This window comes from Mus musculus, chromosome 9 (assembly GCF_000001635.26).
Source record: "Mus musculus strain C57BL/6J chromosome 9, GRCm38.p6 C57BL/6J".
Taxonomy (NCBI): domain Eukaryota; kingdom Metazoa; phylum Chordata; class Mammalia; order Rodentia; family Muridae; genus Mus; species Mus musculus.
The window spans coordinates 38,847,435-38,874,935 of record NC_000075.6 but is presented as its reverse complement, the minus strand read 5'-3'; the positions used below and the strand labels follow the sequence as shown (position 1 = coordinate 38,874,935).

Genomic DNA, 27,501 nt, shown 5'->3' with positions numbered 1-27,501 from the left:
TGGTAGGAAACTTTGTTTTGGCTTCATTCTTTTCTTACTTCTGTCCTTTTTCATTTCCAGCTTCCCTTTCAGGTAACACAGTCCATCAATGACTGCTGGACAGCTACTCCTCCTCCTTACCATGTATGAGCCTGTCTTTTCCAGTTGCTTCCAAATAAAGAAGTAGGGATCTAAGCTACTCCTGCAGCATGTGTGAATGAACCCTGCCATACTCACACCTTGTAATGGATTGAACCTCTGAACCTGTAAGTCAGTCTCAATTATATGTTGTCTTTATAGGAGTTTCTATTCTCATGGTTACTGTTCACAGCAGTAAAACCCTAACTAAGACAGAATTTGGTAACAGGGTCTGGGGTGTTGCTGTCATAAGCCTAACCATACTTTTGTTTGGAAGAGTGAATTTGTAAAGTAGTGAAATGCTCTAAATGGAGCTTAATGTGATATTCTAATAGGAATATGGAAGACATTGTTGCTGAGTGTGATTTGAACTGAGCAGACTTTGCCCAAAAGTTTCAGTGGAGAAGAATTTCAATATGTGGCCCAGAGTCTGTTTTTGTGAAGAATGTAGCTGATTTTGCCCTTGTCTGAAATGTCTGAGGTTAAAGTAAAGAGATTTATATCAATTGTATTGACAAAGGAAATCTCAAAGAAGTCCAGCAGAGACTTTGTTCTTTGGTTTGGACTCATAGTGAGCATTCTGATTAAGCAGTCTTAAAAAAAAATGTATAGTTCAAGTATAATTATAGAGGGACAAGGAGGTGAAATGGAACTGAATCCTGTGTTCAAGGAGATAAAAAGATTAAGGGAGTGATTATCTCAGGGTAAGATCCCATCATGTTTTTTGTGTCTAAATTTGAACAAGGAATAATTTGGATTTTTAATCTGGAATCAACTCTTATTGAGTAATGGATGGCATACTTTTGATCGAGATACTGAGGCTGGAAGACTAGGTTTTTGATCTGGATCTTGAAGAACAATGGCCATGAAAAACATATACCCAGGAATGGTGGCACACACCCTTAATCCCAGGAGATGAAGCCAAACATGTCTCTGTTTTCAAGGATAGTTTGGGACAGAGTAAGTTCTAGGGGAAGAAAAGTCCAGGTGTGGTGGTACACACCTTTAATTCCAGCATTCAGCAGACAGAACCTATGTGTCATTGTGAGTTCCAAATATATTCTAATTTACTCTTTTATTGTGTTGTTAGTTACTCTATAGTTTTATCCTTATCATTTATATTAGTACATAGCACTTTTAAGGTAAAAGATGGGTGTTACTATCCCTCAAGACCTTTTTCGTAAAGTACATCTTGTGAATAATAGAATTGTTTCATTTATTTTTGTCATTGTTATTCACATATCTTAATTTCTACTAATGTTTTGTACTATTTTACTGGGTTCAGCATAGCTTTGATATGGATAGAATGATATGGTTCCTGCCCCTTGGACAGAGCCAGCAAGGTGTGGGTATCCATGAGTGTTGAGTTTGCTGCTGTAGACCAAAGGTTTGTTTGTATAATAATGTACATATTTTATATTCCTCCATCAAATAATGTCCTCCCTGTTAATATTAATGACTCCACTATAATCAGAGAGAGCATGAGAATGTGAGTTGAAGGCGTGGCTAAAGTCTCAGAAAAATAATAAACATTAGGACCTTAACACTGTGGAAAAGAGCTCTAAAAACATGGGTGCAAAAATACATATTTTTTCAAAAAAATAGGAATATAAATTATGAGTGGCTTCAGGAATGTGAAGAATCAAAAGCAACTGAACAGTGAGCCAACTTGTCAGGAATGTACTAAGGAAGGAGAGAAAGATATTTAGGGAATGGTAATTACAGAAGACCACCCAGCTAAGTTTTTTGTTTATATTTACAAAGGCAGGCATATTCCTGAGTTTAGGGTCAGCCTGGGACAGAGCAGGGTTAGGCTGCCCAGGTGTGGTAGAAGTGATAATTTCAGGATGTGGTTCCACCTAGCTAGTTTATCATTTGTGCTTGACAGAAGCAGGCAGATCTCTGAATTCTTTTGCAATGTTTAAAAAAAAATGCTTGCTTTCTCCTAGGAGTTAAGGGGCTGTGGTCCAGAAAAACTGATTTTTAGGATAATTAAATGGACACTTGGAGTAAATAACTGGATAGAGATGTAAAATAAAAGACCATGCTTATATTGTGCAAGAGATAAGCTATCAAGCTATCAGAAGAATTTTTTAGACTAGCAAGAGAAAAATTACTTAGAAAACTGTCTCAAACTAGAGAGAAAATGCAGTTGATAAGCTGTTCCAAGCAGAACACAGGAAGTCAGCTTGGAACCAGGAATTGAATTCTAGTAGTCTTTATTTTGCTGTTTCCAATCACCCCTTCTCTCAGAACCCTTCTCCAAGCACAGACTGGTGTTTGGCATAGAAACTACTGTGACTCTAATAGCTCTTATTGTGTGTCCATTTTCTTTGATAAATAAATGTCTTTTTTGTTGTGGTGACATATTCTCAATGTATTTGTTATTTTTGCGGTAAGAAGAAAATGTCTCTATAAATATGCCCACATGTTCACCTAGTGTTTTAACTCCTTTCATTCCTAGCTTTGAAGTCTAAAGTGTTCATGTCTGTTCATTATTTTAGTGAGAAGCCTTATTAGTGAAATAAATGCCCTAGTTTATGTGTTAGAATGTTTATATTTCATGGTCATTAATGAATGTCAGCTTCCCTGTTTTCAAGGAATCCCTATGAGGAACCTAATATCGGTCATTCTGTCAACAAAACAAATAGAAAATAGAAAGAAAGAAATGAGATGGATTCCTGGATATGGCAGTCTCTAGATGGTCCATCCTTTTGTCTCAGCTCAAAAAAAAAGAAAGAAAGAAAGAAAGAGAGAGAGAGAGAGAGAGAGAGAGAGAAAGAAAGAAAGAAAGAAAGAAAGAAAGAAAGAAAGAAAGAAAGAAAGAAAGAAAGAAAAGAACATTAGGGGTACCAACAGGGAAAGAAAAGTCCTTAGCAGTCTGAGGGATATAAAATAAGATAACAGCTTGGTGAATGTGATCTAAATACACTGTACAGATGAATGAATTAGTGTTCTACTTTCTTTAAAATTTTACATTATTATGATATTGATAAGATCACATATAATAGAAGTTTAATTTTTCCATATGGAGGAATCCATGCCGTTTTTCATGTTTGGAATGATCTTTGGTCATGTAGATCCAATAAGGACTTTCAATTTCTCTTTGTCCAAGTTCTCCTTATCTTTCATTTTCATCACTCTCTCTTTCTCGCTCTCTTTCTCACACTCTCTCTCTCTTCCTGTCTCTCCCTCTCTCCCCCTTTCCCTCAGTTCACACACACACACACACACACACACACAAACACACATGCTTGTAGCATTTCTTGTAAATGTAGATGAGTTGCCTTTAGTCCTAATTACAACATACATTACCTGGCTATAGGATCTAGGTAATTTTATTTTCTAATTATATTTTTGTAATGATGATTTTAAGAATTTTAAGTACATAGGAGAAATTCAAGAGCACAGTAAATAACTTTCTCCTGAAGTGTAAACTGTGAGCTATAAGATACCTTAAACCTAAAATAATCCATTTTAATTGAAAGTTTGTAGCAATGATACTAACCTATCTTAAAATAACATTACTTTCTAGAACTTTCAATTACATACATAAGAGTTACTGGTCTGTTAACCATCTTTACCTCTTTCTAGGGCTAAAAACAATTTTTTTTGAAAAGTAAATTCTTTAAAATTTTATTTTTAAAGAAGGTTATGCCTATTTAGGTATAAACTGGAACATAGTCAACTTTTTGCTCAGTGAAGGAGAGGCCAGGAAAAGGGATTGGTTTGGATTCACTTGATACTCAAAATTACATTTTGCAAATCTATAATCTATTAATGAGTATTACAGACATCCGAATGACTTCACTTTTTGCACTTACTTCTTATTGCACAGGGTATATCATTTCCTACTTTAAAACATATTTCTTTCTCATTCTAAAAACCTAGTAGAATTGAAATTCCCAAGAACTTATGATGGTAACCCTAGCATTGGGAAATATAGAGCCTGAACCTGCCCCCTCCTTTATCAGGGAAGTTTTCCAATAGGGGATTGGAACACCAGCAGAGCCACAACACTTAGACTCATAATTTGATTTCCCTACAAGATGTGCAGAGATATAATATGATGGTGAATTTGAGAGACTGACCCAGCGTGAGACCCATGGCTTGAGAGGGAATCCATGCCTGACAATATTCATGATAATCTGCTATATTTGTAGACAGGGACCTAGCCTAAATGTCATTGGAGAGGAGCTTACTCAGTAACTGATGAAAACTGATGCAGTGAGTCACAGTAAAACATTAAGTGAAGCTTATGGAATCCTGTGGAAGAAGTGGAGGAAGGATTTAAGGAATCAGATGGGTCAAGAAAATAACAAGAAACCTTAGAGAATCAACTAACCTGGTCTCATAGGTGTACACAGAAAATGAACTATTAACCAGAAAGTATGCATGGGATGAACCTAGGCCCTCTGCACGTATGTAACAGCTGTGCATCATGGCATTAATGTAGGACTTCTAAAGTGGGAGCGGGGGCTTCTCACTCTATTGCCTGCCTTTGGATCCCTTTCCCTTAATAAGTCTCCCTTGTCTAGCCTCAATAGAAGACACTCCTAGACTTTTTGCAACATGATATGTCGAGGCTGGTTAATACCCATGGCAGGTCTCCCTTTTTCTGAGGACAAGTAGACCAGGGGTGGTTGCAGAAGCAGAGGTGAGAAGAATGGACTGTGAGGAGAGAAGGGAAGGAAAACTGTGATCAGTATGTAAATAAATATATAATTTAATCAATATAAAATATTTCTTGATTTCTGTGTCAAACATCTGCATTTGGGTTTAAGTAAAAAATTTTTATGAAGAATTTGGGAATTTTTAACAAATCTTAAATTTATTATCTAGAATGAAGGAAAAAAGGTTTTACAAAGAGGGGAAGAGTCCAAAAAAAAAAAAAAAAAAAAAGACACAACAGGAGATAAATTTCAGAACCCTCCCTCAGGGCTAGAAGTAGTTAGCCCATCAGGATAAAATGTAAACCTTTTGAAAGACACAGGATTCCTCATACCACCACTTTCAATATATATTCACACTAACTACAGTTTTCAATTTTTTTAATCTATCCTGACAATTATTCCCCACCGGAATATTGGTTGATTTGTTTTAAACATGTGTAATACTTGGAATTAGTAAAATAAAATATTAATAAAATAATAAAATATTAATATCTTAGAAGACTTGAAATATATGAAGGTGATAGACCCAAAGAAAATTCCCACAGCCATGACATGAGAGCTGCAGTCTCCTAATGCTTTGGACCTGCCCTTCAATGAACTGATGTACAGGATGCTGCACAAGATGAAGACATAGGAGATGGCAACGGCTAGAGTGGTCACTAAGGTGTTGATCCCTCCAATAATAAAAGAAGTTTATTGAAACGTGTGTTAGAACAGGAAAGGCTAGCAAAAGGGAGAACATCACAGAAGGAATGACCTATGATGTGGGATTTACAGAAGCTCAGATTCATCATAGCACTTGTGTGTGTCAAGGCAGAAAAAAAAATGTCTAAGATAAAGGAAACCAGCACTAACAGTAAGCAGTGTTTAGAGGACATGATCACATTATACAGCAATGGTCTGCAGATGGCTACATAGAGATCATATGCCATTACAGTCAGAAGGTAACCCTCAGCCACCACAAAGACCACAAATAGAAAAGGCTGTGCCATGCACTTAGAATAGATAATCAAAATTTTTTTCCCAAGGAAGTTCACCAGCATTTTGGGAGTAATGATAGTGGAATAATATAGATCAACACAGGATAAGCTGCTGAGGAAATAGTACATAGGAGTGTACAGCAGTGGGCTGACTGTGATGAGCAAGATCATGCCCATGTCCCCACTGCTGTCACCACATAGATGCCCAGGAACAGAATGAAGAGGGGCAGCAGGAGCTCAGGCTGCTGTGTTAATCCCACCAGGACAAACAACTGCTGCAGAATGATTCCCAGTGTCCATTACTTGAAGGTTTCTGTGGAAATAGAAAATAAGTCTTTAATGAATTATCATATAACCATGTAAATGCCTGACTTCAAAAAAAAAAAAAACAAAAAAAAAAAAAAAAAAAAGGATACAATAGAAGACCTTAACTCCTCTTCAAGGATGAAACCAAAACTACAAAAAGATTAGAGAAGTGCCAAGGTATTATTTTCATCTGTGAATGTCGATCACAAAATAAGTGCTTCCTTAACGACTTAAAAACATTTGCCTCCTGTATTTAGCAGCAAAATATTTTTTCCTTATAGGGACTAATTTTTCTACTACAGAAGCAGTTTTTTTTGTTTTTTGTTTTAAACAAAGAATAGAACTACACAACTAAAGGAGCTCAGACAATATTGTGATGGCTATGAGGCCAGTTTTGGCTACATAGTGTATAGTATTAATCTGGCATCTATTCTAAAATCTTATCCTCAGAATCACACACACACACACACATACACACACGAACACACACAGCTCTGTAGACTAACAAAACAAAATTCTCTTGAAATAAATCAAGCAATAATAAAAAGGGAAATAGATTATAGAAGATTTTAGCACTCTTTCTCAAGTTTTTTTACATATAACTTTTTAAACTGTATGTTTTATATATTTACATTTCAAATGTTATCTTTTTTTTTCAGTTTTCCCTACACAAACCTCTAGCCCATCCCCTAACCCTGCTTCTATGAGGATGCTCCCCTATCTATCACTGGAGCATTGAGCCTCACAAACAAGGAAATAATGAAGTCTTAGATATATTGCATTGAAAACAGGTTTTTTTTTTCTTTTTTTCTTTTTTTAATAACAAACTGGAGGGAGGTAGCCATGTACTTGTGTAAAAGTCATTGAGTCTCTCCAAGAAGGAAACTGCCCCTAAACAGGATACTCAGCCAACTACCTCCCTGATCCCTAATACATAGGGTAAGACTGCTACCCAGCTGTTTCCACACTGAGCTATGATGTGTAGTACAGTTGCTTTCCCCAGGCTTCAAAAGGAGAGTATCCCCCACTCAACCATTCCCAAGAGTATCAGCTACTCAATACCTTAATTCTAAGCTAATAAAAGTCCATTACTCACAAACCCCCAAAAAGCACTGGACATTCATTACAAGAAAGGAACAACAAAACCACTTGCTCTGCAACATGCTAGAAAAAAAGGCTGAAACTATAAACTTGATCCTTTTAGTAAGTGATGACCACAGTGATTTGAGCCTGGAACAACACAAATAGAAGCTTGTGCTACATTTCTTCCCTCAAAAAATATAGTGAGTCCAGCCTCTTCCAGTTTAAAATGCTTTTATCTTAGAGCCATTATAGTTGGCAGAGTGAGTTGTCAGAGTACAATCATTTCTTCAATTTAGAAATGACTGCTGGAGATAATGGTTAGCCTCCTTCTTCCTTTTTCTTTCTCTCCCCCTGTCCTTCTTCATTCTTCCTTACACATAATATATTGATTCAGCATTTTTTTCACCTACATTATGACATTGAGTTCTTTAGAACACTTAAAAAGTTATATATTTCTAATGAAGAAACCAAAGTTAGAAATTTAAGAGCAGTTTTGACACTTGAATAAAGAGTATATGGGCTTAGAACAACCTTTCACTAGTTTTACGTAAGAAATTGTTGATATTTTCCTGATATTTGTCATCTAACTAACCACAACCTGAGCATATGAAAGAAAGTCAATGTGAATCATTTTAGATGTCAAAAGATGGTCCAGATTTCTAAAACTTTCCTGAAAAGGCAATTCTAGATGAGGTACAAGATAAAGGGCATGGGGTCTCTTGGAAGTGATAGCCTGAGCATGGATCTCATTCTAGAGAGGCTTAAAACGTGAGCCTAATTCCAAAATGAGTAATTTATCTCAAAGTTTTGTTTAATTTCTAGAAAACTTCGTCTTGAAAAATATGTAAAAATGCAAAATAGATGTTTCTGGCTTTAATAAAGCTTATCAAAAGAGAAATTAAATATTTGGAAACAAAACAAAAAATATATACTTACAAAGCATCCTGCAAGGAAAATAAGGCCTGTGTGAATAGATTTGACATGTATTTCCTACAATATAGTCTTCTGATGGTCATTGAAGACAAAGCACAAAATCAACAAACAAGTAATTATGATTTCAAATGAGTGTTTCCATAGTCCTCTCATAGACAGTTAGAGAGTACATGAATATGTTGAAATCACCGGAGTGTGCACCTGGAAATACAGTTGTCTATAACATTAGTTATTGCCATATATTTTGGGCAAAAAGACAAATTAGATTAAAACACTGAAATAGTGGATAGACGCACCATCAGTTAAGGCTTCATTTCAAAGGCTGACTTCATTGCTGACCAGTATAACACTTTGGGGAAGTCCTTTGGTGAGTTTCAGTGTGAAGTGAGAATTAGAATACAACTCTCTAAGAATTCCTGACCAACCAAACTATGATTGTAAACTTTCAATATAAAACAGTAAACAATACTTGCTATATGCTGCAAATGAACCTCAGTCGGGTCCTTGATCTTCAGGAAAATTCGGGGTTCTAGTTACTGGCGAGCAAGGAGTTGGTGAGGGTGACAAACATACGAACACAGAGAGTGTATGTAACTGAATGTAATTTTTCAAAGTGATTATCAATATTACAGAAAACAAAGAAGTGATACATTAAGGCCATACAAGGTACATTGAAGTTATATGATGCAAAATTACTTTTACAACAAAACAGAAGAATGCATACTAAAAGCTAACAGGAACCAACTGGGATAAAATCAATGTTAACAACTGGATCAAAGGCAGCCCCACTTAAGGTCAGCTTAATCTTAGAAGCCATGGGCAAGGGCTTCACACCCTTGCCATAGATCCAATTCTAGTCTATTGTGTAGTCCACCTTCACCCTAGGCCATTGTAAATTCCTGTGTATGGGTATGACTCAGCTATCTAAGTATTTACTCTAGTTTCTTCTTAGACCATAACCTTCCTTCTTCTAGGTCATTGTAAATTCCTGTGTATGGTGGTGACTCAGCTATCTATGCCCAGGGTCAGCTCAATGCCTAGGACATTGGAACACTGGTGGAGGCTAATATAACTTAGCTATATATCAAAATCAATCCTTAAAGGCTCTTATAATAAAAGAATATTGAGGGAAATCACACAGATCCGTTCACCGACTAAAGCAAAGAAAGATTTGGATCATTCATTAATACAGGATGCCACAGTTCCAGGAGACTAAGTTTCTGTGAACTTTTCGCCTCAGGACTGAGTCCAGGCCTTAGTCACACAGGTCACTACTGAAGTGGATGTGGCAACTATACATTTAAAAATTTGAATATGTTCATACAGTTTGAAGATGTGAAAATATAACAGCTTGGAATTAGGAATATATATTTGTGTATGTCTTTTTCATCACAAACTCTTAACCTAGGTGTGGGTGATGAAAATATTTTAACATTTGACACTATTTGACTTTTATACATTTTTCTATACTTGGAAGTTCAGAGTGAGTATAGAAGTACACATCTGTAAGCATGGAAGAAATTATGGCATTAACTATCTTGTAGGGCATATTTTGGCTAGTACTTGTAAAGTCAGGATGAAGCTAAGAAGAGATTAATGATGCATCTTCACATGATCTGATATGATTCCTACAAGATAAATAAAGAAAAAAAATAATTCCTGTTTACCAAGGGATATATTTAAGGTTGCTTTGTCACTTGTTCTTTCATTTGGAGATGTATGTATGTTAGCGTGTAAGATACAGTGTCCTCATAGGTCCATGCAGCAAAAATATTTTAGGAAATTAAATGCTTACAATTCAGTCTTCTTTGTAAGGTTCTTTATGCCTGGTTACATTTGGTCTGGATATCATTCCTTCAGATTTTGTGACAAAAATCATAAAAAAATATAGCAACCAAAATGATAGGAAAATATTAGCTTCTGTAGAAAATAGTGAAGCAAATACTCCCAGGTAAAGCTGTGAAGGTTGCAGATCAGTAAACATGATTACTATGGATACTTACTCCCATTAAAATATGTAACTCAAAGGGATGAGGACAAACCTCATAGCTTCTGGGTTTGCCAGAGACACACAGGCCTTTTGTTTATTTTTTAACTAGAATCTAAACAAAAAGCATCTTTTTGAATCTGCCCTTCCTAAATGATTCTGGTTCAGCTGTGTCTTGGCCTTCCTCATGGGATACACAGAATGATATTAAACTGTTTTTGTTTATATGGGGATAGATTATCCTTTCTTTCTCAAAAGCAAGTATAAGTGGTAATCTACATTCTGTGCCATTTGCTTTTCCCATTTTGTACTTTATCCTAAATGGTATAAGTACATAATATTGTAACAGTGTGATATAATTTGCATTTCATTTGATTGATAATGTTGAATATTTACATATAATTTATTTTCTACTTATTTAACAATTTTTCTAATAAATGTGTTCAATTTAGCTTCTTATTTTATTTGAGCTAGAGGAATTTTCTGCCATTTTATTTTCATTAAAAATGTTATAGAATCTTTGGCTTGTTAGATATGCATTAGGTAAACATTTCCGTCAAGGTGCACTAAATTTTTATACTTTTATAAGGAAGTATCACAGAATTTATACTTTATGAACTTTTAAATTTCATCTTGAGTTTTTACTTAACTTTTCAGAAATTTGTATCTAGTACTCAGAACATTTTGATGGCAGTATAAATCCTGTTATATAATTTATTACATTTAGTTTATTATAAGTACGTTAACACTGTTACAGTTCTTACTACCTAGTGATTTAATTTCAATTTTGCTCCATTGTTGTCTAAGGAACTACTACATAAACTATAGGAATATCCCTTTTTATTTCATTGGTTTTCATTTATAGTCCCCTGCTGGCTTTAACTGTTCTGTATCTGTTTGCAATCTTTCATGATCTCAGCTTGAAAAATTTTAATTTTCAGGTACTTTAGTTTGTTGTACTTAAAATTAATTCCTGAAAAGCAATTGTGATATATGTTTGAATTTATAGCACAAAACATGTTTCTGTTAATATCTAGAGAAATTATATATTCAAAAATTTATACTTTATAATGTATGTAAGCATATTTTTGTATAAGTTGTTTTGTTAGATATACATCTCAAATAATTAACTTATTTTTATCTTCTATATAATTACAGAATTATTGCAGAATTAATATTAAAAAGACTGTTCTTTGGCTACCTCTTTGTACAGTTTGCCTAAAGTATATTGATCATATGTATGAGATTCTATTTTTTGAATTCTCTATTTGGCTTTGCTAAGATATGTTTCTACTTTCACTGGTACACATTAATTCAATAATGTAATGCTAAAATATGTATTAAAATGTGGTACTTTGAACTTTACCACTTTCTTTTCATATGAAAGTTAGAAATGATTAACTGTATTTTAACTATAATAAAAAAATGAAGAAAACTAGCTTTCACTTGTGATCCTTTTGTGTCAGAATCATCTAGAACATGAGTTTTCTGGAGATAACCCAACATTTTGCATGGTTTGTAAATGGGTGAGCTCTGAGATGCAGGTTTCTTAGAGACTTCATCCTAGGATTGCTTTTTGCTGCTGATAAGCATTTTCCTGTCACTATTTCATACTCTATGATTCTTGGGCCCATCCTATTGCACAAATTTCCTTCAGATCAACATGAAGATATAATCTCATATAGTGATGCTATGTAGATGAAATGGTAATTTTGCCATTTTTATAGCACCCTTAAATTGATACAACTAATCTTAAACCCTGTACATAATGAAGCTGCATAAAGAGCTCTGTAAATCATCACATAGTACAGGCTAATTGCAATAGGATAAGAAAGTAGTCTTGAAACAAATTTATGATCAAGGAAAAACATTCATTTTAGGTCAGGTCCAAGGATAATGCCACAGGTGTTCACTAGAATAAAACAAGGCCATGTGAAATTGTTGATATTAACCTATAATAAGCTTATAGAGTGAAACAGGGCTTTGAACTTTCAAAACAATTCAGTAACTTCCTTTTGTGTAACATTTCATTTATGAGGTAATTGTACAAAGAACTGTCATCTAAGAAGGTATAGGAAGGCCAGAAATAAGAAAAAAAGTATAGCATTGGGATCTCAACCCTAATCACCAAATGAAAATGGCTGTCTGTAGGTATTTGTATATTATGTAAGTAGGCATGAACTCTTATGGAATTGTAGAGACAAGCTCCTGGGCCTGGCCAACGTGTTTATGTTCATGCATGTTTATGAGTGTTCTTGAATTCTCCTTTTCTTCCTTTTCTTTCCTTTCTGGCTCTAAACCTCTTGCTTGACCAGCAAGGGGCATGAGAGTATAAGAACCAGGTACCCAAGGACTTAACTTATTTTCTCAATCCCTTGCTGCTAACAGCCAGAGTCAAATGACCAGAAGTCAGTGATTTGGGCCATGGAATAGCAAAGAGTTAAAGAAAGAGAAAACTTACTAAAAATAAGCTAATTTTGACCCGTCAAATGCAACTTTTGCCCCCACAACCACCAATACCATCCATTACTTCCTCCCTCAGTTTACCTGGATGCTAGGCTAGTCACCAGCACTTGTGCTTTGGTGTATTTATTATCATTAAGCAATCTAATAAGTTTCATATTGTTATTGTATTGATTACATAGTTTAGTTTGAAAAGGAAATTTCTTACCAAATTGTATTTTTCAATCTATGAATGCACTACTTCTTTTGTGAAAATTTTCTACTAAAATTTGTTTAAAATGTGCCAAAAATGTACACTTTTGGTTTCTGAGTATGGGAATGAGAACGTAGAAATTCCTTGCAAAGCAATTCAAAAGAAGGGTTAATGTATATATTTTTCTATTTTGTCTCTGCATTTGCAGTGTGCCTGTATGTGAGCATATATGTATATGTGACATGTGTGTTAACATATATGTTATGTGTACATGTGGACTTTGGAGGACAACTTGAATTTTCTCTGTCTGGTATGCGAATTCTGTGGATTGGATCCATGACATAAGTTTAGAGATCAAGTATTTTTACCCCATAAGCCACCTGACTGGCCATCTCTATATCTTAAAGCAGTGGTTCTCATCCTTCCTAATGCTGCAACCATTTAATAATTTCCTCATGTTGTGCATCCCCAAAATATAAAATTATATATGTTGACAACTGTAAATCTGCTGGTATTATGAAAATATCTGACATGTAGGATGTTTGATATACAACTCTCAAAGGGGTCATGGCAAACGGGTTGAGAAATAATGTCTTAAAGTGCATATTCATCTTGGTTATACCTAGAACTATTTAATTTTAACACCTTTCTTCATTTGTTTATATAAAGATTTGCAACATATTTTCTCCATGCTGTTTTAGTACTATCACATCTTACTGTTCTTCTAATTTTGCTACTTATTTCTAGAGTCTTTTCTGAGAATTCTTTGAGACTTATTTACAAATAGGAAAATTGTTTTGTTCTTCATCATATCCTCTCACTTTCAGTTTTATGTCCTTTGCTATGATGGTTAATACTCCCAATTACATATTATATGAATCAGTTTATTAAGAATTCATTATATTTTCAATGAAAATATTTGATCTACTTAATTTTCATAGTCTATGTGTCTCTATTAAGGAAGTATATCTTACCAGCCATTTCAGATCTCCATTTCTGTAGCCTGATGGAACATTATGTTTTAATATAAAAATAATATCTGCATTAACTCTTAGATAATATTTAGGGATTTACTATTTTTATTTGATTTGTATATTGTATTCAATACACTTCATGTGTTATTTATACTCTGAATTGTGTTGAAAATTTCTAGACAGTATTTACTATGTTGCTTTCCTATATTAATTAAAATAGCTAGTATCAGTCAATCACTGATACTAGTCAGTTCCTCCCTATTCCTTTCACAGACAATGCTTCTAGATCTTCCTCTAAAGCCCCTGCAATGTCCTACATTAGTTTGTTTTCAAGGATCCCATGGAAAGCTAAACATGAGACAAGTGATTTGAGGTTTGCATATTTCTGTAATGATCCTTACTTTTATTGTACATACATAATACCTAAAATAAGTCTGGCTTTGATTCTATAATTTCCTTGCTTATAGCAACATACATTCCACCAACACACACACACACACACACACACACACACACACACACACACACACAAAGAGAGTGGGGAGCTGTGTAATTATCCTCTGTCCAAAAGCTTTATCTATGAGTTTTGTTTTTTATGTTCTTCATACACTTTTAATACTTTTTAGGGGCCCACCTGGAAAGAAAGAAAAACAGAGAAAAAGGAAGGGAAAGCAAAAGGAATTGTTGGAAAGGGGATTGAAGAATGGAACTTTTCTATTCATTTTCTATAGATATAGGTCTATTCCATTGGTTCCTCAGTGAAAATATGGGTTAAACTATATATTAAAGGTTGATTATTCGGAACCATCATGACACAACCCAATGATGTATTTTTCTTCTCCTATTTTTGAGATTATAATTAGACCAAGCCTTTCATACATCTTCCCCTTGCTCTTTTTCAAATTATTTGTTGTTAAATACATGTATATTTCTAAATACAGCCTGATCGGTCTGTATAATATTATACGCTTCTTTTCAAGATTTGGTATTGGATAACCAGTTGGCGTGCTCTGCCCTAAGGAAGACTTCTTTCTCCTACCGAGGTCCTAGTTATGACAGGAGCTCCACCCGCAAAGTGTCAGAACCATAACTTTAATTTACCTTCCACAATGAACCAGAGATCAAAGAAAAGAAAAAATAGACACTCTCTTATGAATGGAGTCTTTTTAGGAGTTTATCTTCTTTTCTTAATCTGCTACCAACTGCTGAGCAAAGCCCTTAATAAACAAATTGTTTTCTACTAAAAACTTAATTTCATGCTTTGGCAATCAACGTTGATGTAGATAAATCCAAATCAAGGTCAGAGTTTAGTCCAACTCCGCCAAACAAAACAAAACAAAACAAACAAATGAACAAGAAACAAACAAATAACAAAAAAGTCAGTTATACCAATAACCTTTTATTGCCTTTATGGTTTGGTTTTTCTTCTCAATATACATCTGCTTCTATAACATAAAGGTATTTGGTACACATAAGACAACATCCTCATGAGAGAAACTCTTAGCTTGATTTCAATACTTGCATCTTGTAGGCCTGTGTTCTACTTTGAAGTCAGCTATTCTCAAAGCTATGATGAATGTCTCAGTGACAACTCAGTCCATCCTGCTTGCAATCTTGCACACAGAGGGTCTTGAGAGGATGCTCAATGTTCTGTTTTTTGTTTCTATATTTTCCCCATAGTGGGAAACCTGATCATACCCAGTAATTGGGTATAATAACAATTTCCTTTAAAATATTTTTAAAATTCTAGATAAATTTTTTTCTTTGAAATTTAGTTAAAGGCTGTGTGACATAAATCCTTTAACCTAGATGTTTTATTTGGTGCATTCCTCGAGCACCTACATTCCACCAAATGTTTGTAAGAATAAGAACACCTATGAAAAATTTTACATCAATAATAACACATATTTTAATATAAAATCATCATCATTTTTATTGGTAGTTTATTTACTGATAATGCAGGAGAATAAATCATAGTTAACTTTAAGAAAATCATATCAATAACTAATATTTCAGCTGACATGAGTAGGGTTCAGTGATTGAACCACTCTCTTTTTGCATTATTAGTGAATTTTATCTATATAAACAGAGCTAGTAATATGAAATATGAACACTAAGTACATGAGACCACTTTTTTACCTTTTACCACTGAAGAAAACAAATAAAAAGACAAAATATGCATACATTACAATGGCTAAAATTAAAATAAACATGAAATCAAGTATTTTGTGTTTAATATAGGTGAAATGTAACTCATACCAACAAGTTTGAAAAGTTTAAAATTTACCTTATTCAGAAGCAAATTGGCAGTTTGATGAACAACTAAGAGTTTATTAAACATAATGTACAAGTATTTCAACTTGGTATTTGTTTAAATTACACACACACACACACACACACACACATATATATATATATATATTTCATATTAACAGTATGAGACTGAGAACATATTTATTTGTAATAGATTAAAGACCTTGTGTTCATCAATAACTACGTGAATACACTGCCTTATGCCATACAGCAGTATACTAAATAATAAAAATGGGTTCATAGATAGGTATTTAAATGATTACTTTGTATAAAGAAAGGCTAAATACATATTTATAAAGTATCTATTTACATGAAATGATAGAAAAGCCAATCAAAACTCCAGTGTGAAAATTTGAAAATAAGCAACTGTCTATGGGCAGAGGTCAAAAGAACATTCAGTAAAAATAACTAGATATATGTCATTTTGATTGTAGCAATAGTTCCAAATTTATAAATGTGTCAAATTAAAGTTTGTGCTTCTTAAATATGTTTTGTTTCATGTACTTAAACTTCATCTTGATAAAGTTGTATATGATGATATTTCTCTTAATTAAAAAAGAATGAATATCTAGAACCACAAAAATTACTATGGGCATTTTGCTAGTTTTTTTTTTTTTGTCTAATTTGTAAACTGTAAAAAATAGTATCTTTAAATGTTGAGTCATTCTATTTGAGTATTAAGTTTTCTCTTATTCAAGTCTACTTTTGGATCTTTTGAGAGTATTTGAGAATTTTCTTCAGATAAATTTTCTATTCTTTTTGTTCAGTGTATGCATATGTGTTCTGTCATATCCTCTTTGCTTTACAGTGAGTTTTATGTCTTATAGCTAGTTATATTTACTACTGAATTCTGCTTGTTAATTTATCTCTCAATACATAACTTGAGATTCAGGTTTTATCACCGATTTTCCAGCAATTTGGGAGTAAGTTATTATAATGTCTGCAATCAAAAATAACTGTTGTCCTTCATTCCTCATTCTTATACACCCAGGAAATTTCTTATATCACAGTTAATTGAGCAAAAATGTATACTTAATAATAATAAAACAAGATAGGGTGGGTACAAGTTTCCTTGGCCTTGTCTTAGTATAAGGAGTTACTGACTCAGGAATATCAGGACCAAATGCAAACCAAGGATCTTAAATGCTCAGAATAGAAAAATATTGTTTAATCACATTGAGCAGAATTTGCAATCTGAAGCTGTTGGTATTCTGTCTGGACTCCATCTCCACAATTACCTGGCAACGGCCAGGTATGCTCCTCCCAACAGTCACCTGGCAATAACTAGGTAGACCTGGCACTGTAAAAGGGGCTGCTTTCCCACTCCTCTCTCTCTTACTCCTGCTTCTCTCCGCAACCTCTTGCCCCCTTGCTCCCACCTCTCTCCATTCCCTTTCCCCACTCTCCACGTGGTCATGACCTACCTCTACTTGTCTACTCTCTCCTCTCTGCCTCTGCTATTCTCTTAACTCCCGTCTCCTTGCCCTAAATAAACTCTATTCTATACTATACAGGTGTGTGTCTGGTCCCTCAGGGAAAGGGGGTGCCTTGGCAAGGGCCTGCTGAGGCACCCTCTTCCCCCACACCCAGCCAGAACATATTCTTATAGCTCTTTCTCATTTTATGATCAAAACAGAAGCTGCCAATCATTTCTTCAACTGTTATTTTCTGTGTTTCTCTTGATTTTCTTGTGCATTTGTCTTGTGCTCTGACACCTTAATGAATGCATTGACAATCCACTTTCATGCTAATACACATTCAATATTAGTGAGCACTCCCAGTACTTCTTGCAAAACATTGCGAGTTTTCTTTTGAAAAAATAAAAATTTATATTTTAACAGTTTCACACATGTGTGTCATGCATTTTGCAATTTGATTCTTTTTAACTCCAGCCTCTCTCTTCTCTTTCCTTTGCTTGTCTAATCCTCTTTTCCCTATTAATCTCTTTTCACATTGTCTATACATGTTCATATCCCCCAGTTATTGCCATAAGCATCTGTGTCCTTGCAATTAGAAATATGCGTTTTAGTTTCCTGGGCATTGTGGTGAACAGTTAAAGACAGTTGCTCTCCAAATCACAGATTCCATCACTAGTATATAGATCAGCTCTATGATGAAAATTACAACTAACAGTTACCCAAATAGATACAAATTCAAACTGCCTTCTAAATATTTATGTTTAAACCCTTAGGCAAAAGCTATTCTCGACACAAAAGGAGAAACGTTTCCATTTACACTGAGCAGTGGTAAATAACCACCTATGGCTACCTAGGATACTGAGAATAAGTGATAGATAAGGCCTGAAACCTAAGATAATCATTTGTACTCCTATCCCCTTTAAGGATCAAAAAGCATTGCAGATGAGGGGGAAGGAGGGAAAGTAAGAGAAAGAAGATAGGGAGGAAGGGCAGTAGAATTCTATCATCTCAATATGACACAGCCGTTGTAATCCTGAATTAAAGAAGCTCTGCCTACTTCTAAGGAAGCAGTACTTACACTTATTCATAGATCGTACAAAGGGTTCATGGGACCACACCCCTTCCTGCTGAAGTATATAAAGTTTTCAACAAACAAATATGAATATTAAGAAGAGAAGAGTCAAGGCAGGAAAAAAATCTGAATTATCACTTCACTTATAGCAAAAAGATCAGTTTTTCTGAAAAAACACTAATAACTGCTTTACAAAATCAGTTTCTATTTTACTGGAAAAACTATCTCAATGATACATGGTAAAGCAATTTTTAGAAGCTATATAGTGGATGTAGCACTGGGATATAGAGCTTGTTGAAAACACAGGATTGTCAGAAATTAATCTCAGCACTAGAGACAGAATGTTGTATATTTTGAAAGATAAAATGAATATATAGAATATATTATCATTAGAAAAATTTCTTCTCCATGTATCATTTGCCAAAAGTAAGACTTATCTCCCTACAAAGAATCTCCCCAATGCTTTCTTCACATCCTTGTTCCTCAAACTATATATTAATGGATTGAGCATGGGGATCACTGTGGTGTAGAACACAGAAGACACCTTCTCTTGCTCCAGAGAGTTACTGGAAGAAGGCTTGAAATACATGAAGGTGATAGACCCAAAGAATATCCCCACAGCCATAAGATGAGAGCTGCAGGTTCCAAAGGATTTGGACCTGCCCTTTGATGACTTGATGTGAAGGATGCTGCAGAAGATGAAGACATAGGAGATAGCAACAGCTAGAGTAGGCACCAAGGTGTTGAACCCTCCAATAATAAATAGGAGAAGCTCATTGAGATGTGTGTTAGAACAGGAGAGATTGAGCAGGGGAAGAACATCACAGAAATAATGGCTTATGATATGGGATTTACAGAAGCTCAGATTCATCATAGCACTTGTGTGTGCTAAGGCAGAAACAAAGCCTAAGATGAAAGCAACCAACACTAGCAGTGAGCAAAGTCTGGAGGACATGATCACATTATACAGCAATGGTCTACAGATGGCCACATAGCGATCATACGCCATGGCAGTCAGCAGGTAGCCCTCAGCCACCACAAAGATCACAAAGAAAAAGAGCTGGGCCATGCACTCTGAGTAGACAATCACATTTTTCTTCCCAAGAAAGTTCACCAGCATTTTGGGTGTAATGACAGTGGAATAGCAGAGATCAACACAGGATAAGCTGCTGAGGAAATAGTACATGGGAGTATGCAGCAGTGGACTGACTGTGATCAGCAGGATCATGCCCAGGTTTCCCACTGCTGTTACCACATAGATGCCCAGGAACAGAATGAAGAGGGGCAGCAGGAGTTCAGGCTGCTGTGTTAATTCCACCAAGACAAACACAACTGCTGCAGAATGATTCCCAGTGCCCATTCTTTGATAATTTCTATGGAAATAGAAAAGAAGTATTTAATTTAAGGTCTCACCAATATGAGCATACCTGTTCTCATATGAAAATAAATTCCATTTTGGAAGTCCATTACTCCTTTTCTGAATAAAACCAAAGCTTTAAAGAGAAATTAATGAAGTGCCAATGCATTCTTTTCATCTCCTGTCCATGAACATCTAATTTATCTCCTTCAAACTTGTCTCCCAGTTAGGTGTGAATTCTGATCACAAGATAAAATGCTTTCTTACTCATTAAAAAAGAGTTACCTCATGTATCTAGAAGCAAAATAGAAATTTTGCTCTAAGGAGGCAGTTTCTTTTTCCCTATGGAGGAAATTTTATTGGTATGGTTTTGTTTTTGTTTTTTTTTTTGAGACAGGGTTTCTCTGTGTAGACCTGGCTGTCCTGGAACTCACTCTGTGGACCAGGTTGGCATGGAACTAAGAAATCTGCCTGCCTCTGCCTGCCAAGTGCTTCGATTAAAGGCACGTGCCACCACTGCCTGTCAGTAGCAATTTTTACTGAAAGATGATGAGAAGAAATTCTTTGAGTGATTGTTGCTGCATTTAACAACACACCTCAAAGAGCTGAGAAAATTGTTGTGGCTATGAGACCATTTTTAGCTATGTATCATATAGTATCAACCTGGGTTCTATTTTAAACCCTTTCTCAAAAACACAAATCAAGCTCTGTGAACAAAGCAAAAATCTTCTTCAATGATATTAATCAAGCAAGAATTAAAATTGTAAAAGTTTGTGGAACATTCTCGCACTGTTTCTCTACTTTCTTGCCCTAGACTTTCCTTTGAAACACCCCAAAACAAGGAATAGTTCAGCCTCAGTCCCATTGCTTAGAAAATAGTTTTTGTTTTCTTTTAAATCTCCAGCTAGAGGGAAGGTAGAGATGTACAGGTCTAATACCATTGAGTCACTCAAACACTCCATGAAACAAACTGTTCCTAACCAGGATAATCACCCCACTCACGGATCCATCCTAAGTTGATAAATGCTGAGACAAAGCTATACCTCTACTGTGTTGTGATGAAACAGAGCCTTCTGTGCTACTGTTGTTTACTCCAAGGTTGACAAGGAGATTTTCCTCCTATTCAACCATTCTCAAGTGTCACTTACTATGCTCATCATATGCTAAAATGCCACTACTTATTAAAGCCCTAAAAACAATGGACAATAATTACAAGACAGAAGTATTTACTACTTAACATGATAGAAAAAAAAAATGCATTATGATAAACTTGACTCATCTAGTAGTGTATGTCCATGGTTACTTAATGCTTGATCTGTACAAATAAAAACTTGTGCTACATATATTTCCTCAGGAAAGATGACAATCTAATGGGTCCACCATTTTCTTTCCTTTTCTTTTTTTTTTTGTTTGTTTTGTTTTGTTTTTTGTTTTTCGAGACAGGGTTTCTCTGTATAGCCCTGGCTGTCCTGGAACTCACTTTGTAGACCAGGGTGGCCTCGAACTCAGAAATCTACCTGCCTCTGCCTCCCAAGTGCTGGGATTAAAGGTGTGTGCCACAACACCTGGCATGGGTCCACCATTTTCAAGTGTGATGTACCTTTGTTATGGAGACATTTTAGGTTGCAGTATGTGTTGTCAGAGTACAATTATTTTTCCATTAAGAAATGATGGGTGGAGATAAGGGTTACCCTCTTCCTATCCTCTCTTCTTCATCTCCCTTTTTCCTATCTCTTCCTTCTGCACACATTACATGTTGAATTCATCTTCTTTACCTTCATTATGACATTAAATACCCTAGCTCTTGAAAGGTTATATACTTCTGATGAAGTAATAGAGATTAGTACAATTTAAGCGTATACTCTCTACTCTAGTCCTGTTATATGGTTCCAGAACAACTCTTTCACAGGTTTTACATAACAACTAGTTAGTATTTTACAGATATCTGTCATCTAATTAACAAAAATCCTGAAAGGATGAGGGATTGTCACTGTGACATTTTTTTGTTGTTGCTGTTAAAGAATAGTCCCACTTTTTAAAGCTTCTCAGAAGGGCAATTCTAGATTATGTTCAAGAGGAGAGGCTGGGGTCTCCTTAAAGTGAAAAACCTCAGAATGGAGTTCATTCTAGAAAGTCTTCAAACACCAAAACAACAATATCTGTAATGAGTACTTTACTTCAGAGTTTTATCTAATTTTCAGAAAAGTATGTAGACATTGTGAATAGATTTAGCATCAATAAATCTTCATTAAAAAGGCTGACTTCGTTGCTTGTTAGTTTGCTATTTTGGCCCAGTCATTTAATGAGTTTTAATATGAAGTGAGAATGAGAATGAATCTAAATATTCACTATATAAACCAAGAATCAATATTCAACATACATTTAAAAACTAGAGTATGGTCATACAATGTGAAGACGTGAAAATGTACCAGCTTGGAATGAGGAATAAAGAAATGTGTACTTTTTGTTCATCCCAAATTCTTTACCTACTTGTGAGTGATGAAAATATATTAACATTTGAGATTATTTGGATTTTATACATTTTCTAAGTTTTTTATTTCAGACTGATGTGAGAATTACCAAGTACTGATCTGGAGGCCTGGGAGATATTGTGACATTGTAGAATGTACTCTGTCTGGGGATTCTGAGGCCAGGAGGAAATGAAGGAGAGATGCATACAATGGATAGATTAAAGATCTATCTCCTTGTGCTCTGAAAGGCTCTATTCATTCAAAATAAACAAGTAAGCAGGGAATTCAGTATACCGAAAGATGATATATTTAAGGTTGGTTTTTCCCTTGCTTGCTTTCTTTAGAAGATGTGTATAAGTAAATATGTAAGATACAGAGTATAGGTAAATACACACTACAGGAATGTTTGAGGAAATCAAATACCTCATAGTCATGGAATCCCAGTTAGGTTATTTGTACCATAGCTGGTTAAATTTGGACTGTAAATCATTCCTTTCTAATGTATGACCATGCCATTAAAAAACTAATAGCAAAAGATGACATGAAAAGAGACTATTAGTTCCTGGGGAGAATATTGAAATAAATACTCCCCATAAAACTGAAATGTTGAATATGAGTAAAAACGTTATGCCAGCTGCCCCTCTATGAGATATCATGGTGTTGTTATAAGTAAAACTGGACACTTATCTAGGTAATGCAAGACAGAAATGTTCTTATAAATTGCTTGGTTCTTTTTCATGTAGTAGATAATTATGAGGTTCACAGAAATACCTCCTGCTTTCTTACACACATTGTATTAATGGTTGAATTAACATTTTTGTCTCAAGTGAATTATTAATAATTATATAATGGAACAAAGTATTAGTATCCTAAAGCAGATCACCTCTAGCTTCCCAAGATTCATAATTATGAGTGTGCTGTGATATGGAGCTTTTATCTGACACTTCTGAGACTTGGGATTTATTAAGAATACAAAACACTCATGAGTTCATAAATCCCCAGTAGTCCCCAGCATTTTAGAGCAGCCTCCAAAATGTCTTCTGAGCCTCATGTCCCAAGAGTAATGATAATGGTTGCAAAGAAAGTTCTTATCTATTCACAAAGCCTCTATCAGGATGTAAAATTAAGTCATATGGCAGTTTGGGGGTTTTGCCTGAGATTTTATTATATTTTTTAATACAAAAGAGAATTTATTTTGTTTGGATTTGAGTAACTTAAAACAAAAAAACCAAAAACAGACACACACATTATATTTTATTTAGGCCCTTGAGAGAGGTGACATTTTTTTTGAGGAGGAACTAAATAAGATTTCAGGCACTCAGGAACGAATTATCATGTGACTGAGTCAGACACATGAATGCTGTGTCCAGACCCAAGCCCAGAAACCCTGTGCTCTTGATGATATTCCTTCAACAATGTATTCCGAGGTTTGTCACTCCAAAATTAGGCATAAATTTCCTCCCAATACTTCCTTCTCTCATGTGTTGTTGTTTTTGTAATAATTTATTTGTTTGTTTGTTTGTTTGTTTATTTTGAGTAGAAACTTACTGCGTAGCCCAAGGACTCAAATATGCAATTCTCATTCTTTGGCATCCAAGAGGTTGGATTGCACGTGGGCCCAAGTATTATGGTTCTTTTTAAAATTGTTTTCATTTGCTGAAATGTATTTTTTTCCACATAATTTATCCTGACCAGGGTTTCCTGTGTCTCTGATTCACTCAGTTCCTCCTCATATCCCATTCCATCTGAATTCAACCCCTTTTGATCACTCATTAGACTGTAAATACACTTTTAAAAGCTAATAATAAAATAAAGTAATATAAAACAAAACTAACATACAGAATAAGACAAAACATGAAGACTGAATAGAGCCAAAGAGAAAGCACAAGAAGGAGACACATATACACATTTGGTTGTAGTCTCAAGAATCTGATAAAAACATTAAAATTGAACACATAATACACATGCAGATGAACGGTAGGTTATATATATATTTAAAAAATCCCTGACAAAACTGTCTGGGAAAAACAAGTATGTGCCTGACTCAGTCACATGATAATGAGTTCCTGAGTGCCTGAGATGAGGAATACTCAAAGATGCCATTGAGTTCATTTTCCATTGGCCATCTACTTTTGAACATGCAGACTACACTTAATCATAGTTTATTTACCCATTGAGACTCACTTGGAAAAAATCAAATTTTCATTTACAAGTGGTTAACTATAGGAGATAATTCTGAGTTAGGGATGGTGGTATGTGCCCACTTTCAGCACAGAACAGCATCTGTTGCTTCTCTTGCAGGTACTTGCATCGTACCACAGTCCCCATAAGTTCATATATGACCCATTCCCATTCATTTAGTGATCTCTCTCCTTAGAGATCTTCTCCATTACCTCAGGCCCTTATACTTTTCTGCATTTTCGTCCACATTCAGAATGTTTGCTTAATATAGTGTTTTATTAAACATAATGAGGCATTTTATATATTACTTTTTCTGTGTCCTTTGAAGAGTCTTCACTCTTTAGTATCTTCTTATTTGTAAGAAATCTGAATAAATTTAACTATACTATACATAGACTTTTTAAACACAATGTGATGACGTTGTCAAATTGAAGCATACATGGTTCAAGTTAAACCTTACAAAGTTAAAAAATAACAGATAACCAGAAGAAAATATGAAGTACTCTTAAGAGGTATCCATTTAAGAGAGTAATTTCAGAACATCTCAATATAAGAGATGTAGGTACAGAGGTTATTTTCATTTTGAGGACAGTATGATTTTTTCCCCCAGATTCGCCATTTCCATGCCATTGTCTTGTATAACCAGTGATATGTCTTCATTAACGGCATCTCTTTTTACATGGACACAGCATACATTAGGATGTGGAATACAAGAGAAACTACTCTTCATGATAACCTACTGACAAATTCACATTGCCTTGAACATTGTTTTGATTAATTTTAGAGTTGTTTTAATAATTTCCATAAATGAGGGGGCTTAAATTAACAGGAGCTTATTAAATTACAACTCCAGACAGATATTTAAAATTAAATATACCTGGCCCAAACATATTTGAACGACAGTTCTCTACTTCTACATGTTATAAGAGGAGACTTAAATTGTTCTGAGATTCTTGAAGCTGCTGGAATGCTTTGTTGTATGACTGTATCACTTCAGTTTCTATCTTTTGGCCATAATGGGAAAATTCTGTATATGAATTAGCCCATGTGGTCAACCTTCAAGAAGACCTTTCTTCAAACATAGTTGATATTGTTGTCCAACCAATGATGTTGAGTTTTATTATAATCATAACATTTTCATATTTATAAACCATCCTCTTTAACTAATTTCTATTACACGAAATTATTTGCAAAGATTATAGTATCTATGACAACACTATATTGTTTGATAATTTACAAAAATGTATCAGATATTCTCAAACATAATAAAGTAATATCTCAAAAGGAGACAACTATTTTCTCTGGAGGAAAGTAAGCATGCAAAGAACCTATAAGAATGTCTCCTGTTTCATTTATTGTTTTACTCAATTTGTCAGGATAGCTGCCTTCCACCAACCATCTTTTTCAGTGCATTCTTTACATCCTTGTTCCTCAGACTGTATATAAGGGGATTTAGCATAGGGATCACTGTGGTGTAGAACACAGAGGACACTTTCTCCTGTTCCATATTATTACTGGAAGGTGGCTTGAAATACATGAAAGTAATTGACCCAAAGAAGATTCCCACAGCCATAATGTGGGAGCTACAGGTGCCAAATGCTTTGGAACGTCCTTCATTGGAGCGGATGCGAAGAATACTTGTCAGAATGAAAGCATAAGAGATGATGACAGCCAGTGTAGGTGCAAGGGTATTAACTCCACCAATAATAAACAGCAGTACCTCGTTGATATGGGTGCTTGAGCAAGACAGAGTCAACAAAGGTAGGATATCACAAAAATAGTGGCTGACAATATGAGACCCACAGAAGGACAACATTGTCATACGGGTTGTATGGACAGTAGCCCCAAAGAAGCCCAGTGAGTATACCACAGCCATCATTATGGAACAGACCTTGTGGGACATGACAATGTTATAAAGCAGTGGGCTACAGATGGCAACATAGCGGTCATAGGCCATGGCTGTCAGCAGGTAGCCTTCTGCAATAACAAAAATGAGGAAGAAGTAAAGCTGAGTCATGCACTCCAAAAAGGAGATTGTGTTCTTCTCACATACAAAGTTCACCAACATCTTTGGTGTAATGACAGAGGAATAGCAGAGGTCAATGAAGGATAAGTGACTGAGAAAATAATACATTGGAGAGTGAAGTTGAGAACTAATGGTGATTAAGAGGATCATGCCCAAGTTTCCCACTACTGTGATCACATATATTGCCAGAAACAAGAGGAACAGTGGGAGCTGAAGCTCTGGGCGTTTTGTTAATCCTTCGAGGATAAAATCAATCACTGAAGAATGATTCATACTAGTAATTTCTTATAAAATATTATCTAAAAGAAAAAGGGAGGACAATGGTTGATTTCAATTGTTATACTTGGATTCATGATTGATGGATTCAACCTCTGAAAATCTGATTACCCCCATTTATTTGGCTATTCCATAGACCTTTTAAAAATTACTTCTGTTAATTTTTGAAATTATAATATAATTACATGAATCCCTTTCCATTTCCTCTCTTAAAGCCCTCCCATAAACTTCTCCTCTTTCTACCTCAAAATCACTAAACTTTTTCACTAGTTATTGTTACATGCATGTATGTCTATGTGTATACTTATGAAGTACCTATTGCAGCCTCTCAGTCTGTATTATGTTACTTGTATACAAATTTTCAGAGTTGACCTTTAATATTGGATAAGAAATCATTATGCTCTTCTCTAGGTAAGACTCTGCTTTCTGCATATGTTAGTTGTCTGTAATTCTTTGTACAGGGTTGATGCCTCATGAGCTTTGAAAGCTTTGGGACAATGACTAAATTTAATAGTCTTGTTTACCCTTCATCTTACTGACTACTTCTCTTTAAGCCATGTCATGACACTTTGTTCATAAAACTGAACTCTGTAACTTCTGCATATTAAAAGTAAGAACAACTCAGTTTTAATAATTGTGGTTGTATAATTAGGATAAAACTCCTTACCCTTTTCACTT

General features: G+C 34.9%; 2 protein-coding genes and 1 pseudogene across 2 annotated transcripts; all 3 read right to left on the bottom strand.

Annotated features, from left to right (window-relative positions):
• Olfr925-ps1 (olfactory receptor 925, pseudogene 1) lies at positions 5,241 to 6,070 on the bottom strand (annotated as a pseudogene).
• On the bottom strand, positions 18,946 to 19,876 carry Olfr26 (olfactory receptor 26). The gene has a single exon (NM_146783.2). It carries the CDS (start codon positions 19,870 to 19,872, stop codon positions 18,946 to 18,948), a length of 927 nt encoding a protein of 308 aa, NP_666994.2. The 5' UTR covers positions 19,873 to 19,876.
• A 6,017-nt stretch (positions 19,877 to 25,893) lies between these two features.
• Olfr924 (olfactory receptor 924) lies at positions 25,894 to 26,820 on the bottom strand. Its single transcript, NM_207560.1, has one exon. The coding sequence runs from the start codon at positions 26,818 to 26,820 to the stop codon at positions 25,894 to 25,896; it is 927 nt and encodes a 308-aa protein (NP_997443.1).
• Positions 26,821 to 27,501: the final 681 nt, after the last annotated feature.

Bases quoted from the DNA above. Each gene is read 5' to 3' on its own strand.
- Olfr26 (NM_146783.2), bottom strand. From the start codon at position 19,872: ATGGGCACTGGGAATCATTCTGCAGCAGTTGTGTTTGTCTTGGTGGAA.
- Olfr924 (NM_207560.1), bottom strand. From the start codon at position 26,820: ATGAATCATTCTTCAGTGATTGATTTTATCCTCGAAGGATTAACAAAA.